The sequence below is a fragment of the Ascaphus truei genome, chromosome 12 (assembly GCF_040206685.1).
Source record: "Ascaphus truei isolate aAscTru1 chromosome 12, aAscTru1.hap1, whole genome shotgun sequence".
Lineage (NCBI taxonomy): Eukaryota > Metazoa > Chordata > Amphibia > Anura > Ascaphidae > Ascaphus > Ascaphus truei.
Genome location: NC_134494.1, coordinates 18700328 through 18707121, shown reverse-complemented (window position 1 = coordinate 18707121; position 6794 = coordinate 18700328). Strand labels below are relative to the sequence as shown.

Genomic DNA, 6794 nt, shown 5'->3' with positions numbered 1-6794 from the left:
AGGTATGTAAGACTGATTTCCTGTTTGCTCTTCCCCAGAGCCTGGAAGGCTGCTGAACTACAGTGGGGAGAAGCCTCTTCCCCAAACAGGTTCAATCATTCTGTTCATTTGGCTAAGACTGCAAAAGTACCTTGTTTTGTTGTTGGAAGTGGAAAAGCCACTTCCACCCTGAGTTAGGGAAATCTAAGTTAAGTTATCGCTCAGGTGAGCAGCTTTTATTTTGATGTGTTTCTGTTGTATGCACTGTGGCAGTCTCAGTGCCTGGGACTGAATAAACCAGGCATAGCCTGTTTAAAGGAACAGTACGTGACGCCTCATCATTTAACCTACCATAAAAGAACGTGTTCTAACAGTCCCGGACAAGCGGCGGAGCCCCGGAGTAAGCTGTTTGTCACAATATATATATATATAAGTTAAAGGTAAATTAAAACATGTAGTGGCCAGCAAGACTATTTTCCTCAGTTGCCATACTACAAAGGAACAATGGTGGGACATCATACTCACGTATCGTTGATGATTTTTCAGAGTACATTTGCTCTGTTTGTGAATCCGTGGCTTTTCCTCTGGTTGTTGACACCTTAGTGGTTTTAAAAGTGGCACTGGTCTCTACTTTTTCTGTTGTCACCAAAGATCCGTCGACCATGGTGATCTGAGTGTAGGTTGGAGAAGCAGGCGTTGAAATACTTTTTGAGAAGACTTTAGATGTTGTGAGAGGGGTAGTCCAGTCTATGAATGTTGGAAGAACGAAGTATGAAATAGTGGCTCTGCTAGGAATTGTCTTTGTCATACTCAAATCTTTGGAGGTTGTGGAGAGCTGATTATGAGCTGAAGGAACTTGGGAAGGAGTTTCAGAGTGGACTTTTTGTGTCGTTTGTAGGGTAGTTTCTCTTCTGGATGTTAAAGGCCCAGGACTCGGAGTTGTGGCACTGGCCAAAACTGCCTTGGTTGTGATGGAAGCTTTGGATGTTGTGGACAGCTGAGTATATGGTAAAATGGCATGAGTTGCTGAGTACTGTTGTGAGGTTGTAAAATAAATGTTTCTCCCTTTGGTTGTTGAAAATCCAGAGGTAGAGGCAGTAGCACTGGTTGGCATTGTCATTGTTGGACTTTCCTCGGTTGTAATCAAAACTTTGGAAGCTGGAGAAATTTGAGTAGAAGAATAACCTGCAGGAGTTTATACAAATGGATATGAACAGGCTGATCGTTCAGACAACACAACTGAAATGAGCCTATTCTACTAAAGAAATGAAGAGGAGATAAGATGTCATATCATTTTAACTGCCTGTAGAACAGTAAGTTAAACCTGAAACCTACGAAGAGTAAAGCCAGTGGAAAAGTTCTCCTGTAAATCGTTGACCAGCAGAAGTGAAAATGGAATGGATCTTTTTCTCTCTCGTCATCTCGATGTGCAAACGAACTAAATAAACCATAAGGTAATTTTGTCTTTTGTTCCTATGACACTCTCAAGATGTAGATAAACTAGATGGTACATTTTCTTCTCTCTTTGTATCCCTATGTCATCACTTCATTTTTTATCTAACTATGTCACATAATGGGGCTTATTCTGTAAGGTTTGAAAGTGCAGATGATGTACCTATATCATGAAAAGTCCCATTGACTTTAATGGGGCTTTCATGTGTCATCATACCTTTTACAGAATAAGCCCCAATTTTATTTTATTTTATTTATAAAATATTTTACCAGGAAGTAATACATTGAGAGTTACCTCTCGTTTTCAAGTATGTCCTGGGCAGCATTTGCATAATTAGTGCATACAACTCCATGGACCCTCTTCCATAATCAATACAAAAAAATAGATTTATAAAATAATTTGAAATCCCTGTTGGTAACAATAAATATGTAACATTGCGCATATATGCATGCAGTAACCCAAGTAGATTTCCTTACATAGTGATACAAAAATTCACAAATGCTCTCTGATTGTACCTAACCTAACCTCAAGTGGAGGAGAGATCCTAAGAGAAGTACAAACGATATCTTTACTTGTAGGGGTGGACATTGTGGGCAGGGTGCCACAGTTGTAGGACAGCCGAATAATCTTTCCATTGGGGCCACACAATCCGACCATGCATCTATGTCCATCAGATATGTCTGAGATCTCTTGGGTGAAGCGATAGGTCCTTCCATTGTAGCAGCACAAACATTCTGAGTTAGGACAGAAGGAAAAATGATAGTGTTCACAAATTCTTTCAAGGATGAAGCTCCCTCAAACTTTTTTCGCATCTTTTTCTACATGTACCAGTGGCAAATGCAAAAAGCTGAACCATCCAGTTTCTTCATATGACACAGTTTTGAGCAAGGAAGCAATACACCACTTCAGACTAGACAGAGTTTTGAAACAGGATTACAGGATCAGCCAGAGAATATTCATACAAGTTTCTAGAAAGTACGGTAGAAGGGAAATTACCTGCTGAGCCTTCATCACAAAGTCTTTCTCCGGACTTACTGCAAAAAACAAAAAACAAAAAAAGATGTCTGATGCCTTCAAGACTGACTACGTACTGTAGCAAGCATGGCAAAAGTAGAGACAATTTAATGGGGCATTGATATTAAATATCATTAGATATGACATAGTTAATGAAAGGTGTAGTCCTCTGGTGAGTGTCTTACCCTATGTCCTGTATCACTGACTTTAGGAGGAACAGAATAGGTTCTTGCTGTATGGGTCACTGGTAATGTGAGGGACAGACTATATTAGAAATACCCCCGCACCACGTGCACCCTTTCATCTGTGCCATTGTGTGATCTCTGCCATCCTCGCCCTTCTATCCCCGACCCTGGCTAAATTCCCACACGTGCATGCTGCATTCCTCCACTCGTTCCTCTGAACGCCCCTGGAGGAAATCTCACACTCTTGCAGACTTCCTTCACTACAAATGTATGCTATCCTGTTTCAACTCTGCTCAATCTCAGGCTAAACAAACCTACTTTTCCTCACTAATCAATACGCGCAAGTCTAACACACGCCAACTCTTCTCTGTCTTTGACTCTCTACTCAAACCACCCTCAGCTGCCTCTTCTTTTTCCTCCATCTCACCTCAGGACTTTGCTGACTATTTTAAGGAAAAGGTGGAATCCATACGTCAGAACATCCCCTCTGTTTCCTCCTCCCATCCTACACCGCTTCCTAACTCTCCTCCTGCCTTCCTTGACTGCTGTCTCAGAGGAGGATGCATCACTGCTGCTCTCCTCTTCGCCTTCTTTACCCCATTCCCTCCCATCTCCTAAAACCTCTTGCTCCTACTATAATCCCTACGCTCACACACATTTTTAACTCTTCCCTCTACTCTGGTACCTTTCCCTCCTGCTTCAAACATGCAACAGTTATACCATTACTCAAAAACAGCAAGCTTGACCCTACCTGTCCTTCTAAATATCGACCTGTCTCCCTCCTGCCTTTTGTCTCTAAACTCCTTGAACGTCTTGTATTCTCTCGCTTGCTCCACTTTCTCAACACCCATGCTCTCCTAGATCCTCTACAATCTGGCTTCCGCACTGCTCACTTGACTGAAACAGCCCTCACTAAAATAACTAATGACCTCCATGCTGCCAAACACAGAGTTCATTATACTCCGCTCATATTACTCGACCTCAGCAGCATTTGACACAGTGGACCACCCTCTTCTCCTTCACATTCACCATACTCATTCATGGTATTCATAACAAAGCTCTATCCTGGATCTCCTCTTACCTCTCCCATCATACTTTCAATGTCTCTTCTGCTAACACCTCCTCTATCGATCTCTCTGTGGAGGTACCCCAAGGCTCTGTCCTGGGACCTCTTCTCTTTTCTCTGTACACACTCTCTAGGTGACCTAATCACATCTCTTGGGTTTAAATATCACCTCTATGCTGACGACATGCACATTTACTTTTCAACCCCTGACCTTACACCTGCTGTACAGACCAAAGTTTCTGAATCTCTCTCTGTGATATCATCCTGGATGACCCTCCGCCGACTTAAACAAAACATGGCAAAAACAGAGCTCCTCATGCTCCATAGATTCCTGTAAAGCTTTACACTCTTCTGCCCCTTCTTACATCTCAGCCCTAATTTCTCGCTATGCACCATCCCGACTCTTGTGTTCTGCTCAAGGATGTCTTCTCTCTACTCCCTTTGTATCTAAAGCCCTCTCTCGCCTTAAATGTTTCTCACTGACTGCCCCACATGTCTGGAATGCCCTTCCCCTCAATACCCGACTAGCCATCATCCCTATCCACCTTTAAGACCCACCTTAAGACACAATTGCTTAAAAAAAGCATATGAGTAGCACCGTGGCTAATACTATACATATAATACATAAAGCATTGCCCCCTGCAGACGCACTTACCAGAATGCCTTCCTACTATCTCTGTACATTCTTCCTGCCTACTAATTCGATTGTAAGCTCTTCGGAGCAGGGACTCCTCTTCCGAAATGTCACTTTTATGTCTGAAGCACTTATTCCCATGATCTGTTATTTGTATTATTTGTTATTTATATGATTGTCACGTATATTACTGCTGTGAAGCGCTATGTACATTAATGGCGCTATATAAATAAAGACATACATACATCTACATTGAGAGAGACCAAATGAAAGAGAAACACCTGTCATCAACATTTAATGTGACACACCGTCATTTTTATCTGTGATCTAGCTTGAGGTTCGTTGGCTAATGCGGCTAATTTGTTTCATAGTAATGCCCAGGAAACAAGGTGATGCTTAGTGTGGATGAAAGGTACAGCTCTTGAAGATTCAACATACCAAGTTGTGCAGTTCAGTGTGGGGACACAGATTTTGGTGTCCTCATCAAAGTAGGGTCTGTGCTTGCTACACACTGGGTAACACCCTGTGCAGAGTAAAAAGAAGAATATGAAGGAATTCAAGAGAAGATCACTGTCAAATGTAAATCTTTGGACCCCATTTTAACAAATGTATGGAATTATGTGTGTGTGTATATATATATATATATATATATATATATATATAAAGATGTATCTAAACTACAATAAATAATTTAGCTTTGAATAAATAATGTGGTCAAAAAGCATTCCTCCCTTCCAGTTAGCATTTTAGCCACATTCCTAATAATGTCACAATCACTTAAAGATGTTTCTCGTATATACCTAAAAAACAGTTCACCCACAAAAATATTCCTGTATATAGTAAATATATTTATATATTTATTTAATATAATATATATATATATTTAATATAATATATATTGTTATCTATTATATATAGATCTGGATACCTTCCAGCTGCTGTGATTGATTATCACACTTCCCCAGGGGGTTCCTGCAGGTCATCATACAGGGAACTCCGCAGGGCTTGTAATGCCACTCACACTCTCCATCCTTATTGTAATAGTCACAGAACAGAGCTGGGAGGGGGAAAAATTATGTTTAGAAATGATGGCTGTGTGATACTTTTTGTCACTATACAGAACTGCATGTTTATGAAGAGCTTGAACGAGGGACATGAATGCAGATTTGGGGGGATATGGGGAGTGCTCCTACGGCAGATCTCTGGGGTCCTCCACGCGATGCAGATGTTGTTTTTCCTGCAGGCGGCAGAGTAGGCGGCAATTGCGGTGCAGAGACAGTCGCAGTCGCCTCCATCGGCGCAGCTACAGGTGTCGGAGACACACGAGTCATAATACGGGATAAGGTTAACCTGCGTGGGGAGATGGTGTGAAGTTAAGTAAAAGTGGAGTACGGTACCCTACTTTTCTCCGTGCAGCACATATCAAATCATACCACCGTTGACCTTTTCTCCCGCTTCTGCTGAGTCTTTTCAAACTCTCCCTTCCCTCTCTCTGACCTCCTAACCTTCAGCCTCACTCTACCTCGTCTAAAGCATCTAACTCCACGTGCCCATAGAAATACTTACATGCTCTAGAGTCCCTCCAATCTTTGACATCACTAGAATGTCTCTTCTTTAAAGATGTGCAAAACTTTCTCCCAGTATCAAGAACCAAGCTAAATTTGCCCTTTTTTTAGATGCAAAGAAAATTGCCACCTTGTCAGAGTTTGCAATCAGTTCGCCAAGTCCTAAACCAACGTGCATTACATTTCACTTAATATGCTAATTTGCATAAGTCTATAAGTATTGCTAGATTCACTTAATGTTAAAACTATAAATAGAGCCCATACATAATGTAAAACTCACTGTCTGGCGGTGTGTCACTGAAAGCTTGTGAAATGTAAAACATCTAAGACCGATTTCACAACACTATTAGCCTTTGAGGCTTGGCAAAATTGTTTCTCTAGAAAGCGAAATTGAAAAAATAAATAGGAAAGTGAAAAAAGTTGTGCCTGCATTTTGCCACATTGCACATCTCGACTCCTGTCTCCAATCTCTACCCTTTCCTGTCCTCATCTGGCAACCTCTCTATGCAATAATACACTTTTATCAGCCCTAGACAAGACAGCTCCTGCCAGGACAAGCCGTCCCTGACAATTTAAGCCACCACCATGTCCCACTAACTTAACCCACTACCAGGGCCACTGACAAGGTGGGACAGCTGGGATTCCTGTCATGCGCCCGGTGAGTAGAGGGGACCGGGCCCCCTGCCGACCAAGCTGGCCAGGGAGAGGACTCCAGGAAAATGTTGCCAGAGGCGGCCTGCTGGAAGCGGTCCTTGGAGGTGCCTGTTGAGCCAGTATGATGTAAGCCGTGGAAGGGAGGTTCCCCGGATAGGCACCTCCGTGGGCACACACTCCAGCAGGCAACTCTGCAGGCCCCATCCCTAGACCTCTAATAGGCACCCTCAATCCTTTATGGCAG

General features: G+C 42.3%; 1 protein-coding gene across 1 annotated transcript in view; it reads right to left on the bottom strand.

Moving 5' to 3' along the window:
* Positions 1-424: 424 nt before the first annotated feature.
* LOC142463845 (mucin-5B-like) overlaps positions 425-6794 on the bottom strand; it is a 41434-nt gene continuing 35064 nt past the window's right edge. Inside the window, exons 22-27 of the mRNA XM_075566657.1 lie at positions 5525-5681; positions 5260-5388; positions 4770-4854; positions 2429-2466; positions 2005-2166; positions 425-1164 (exon numbers count right to left, since the gene is read on the bottom strand). Of these exons, the coding sequence (XP_075422772.1) occupies positions 425-1164; positions 2005-2166; positions 2429-2466; positions 4770-4854; positions 5260-5388; positions 5525-5681 (1311 nt within the window). The remainder of the gene's footprint in view (positions 1165-2004; positions 2167-2428; positions 2467-4769; positions 4855-5259; positions 5389-5524; positions 5682-6794) is intronic.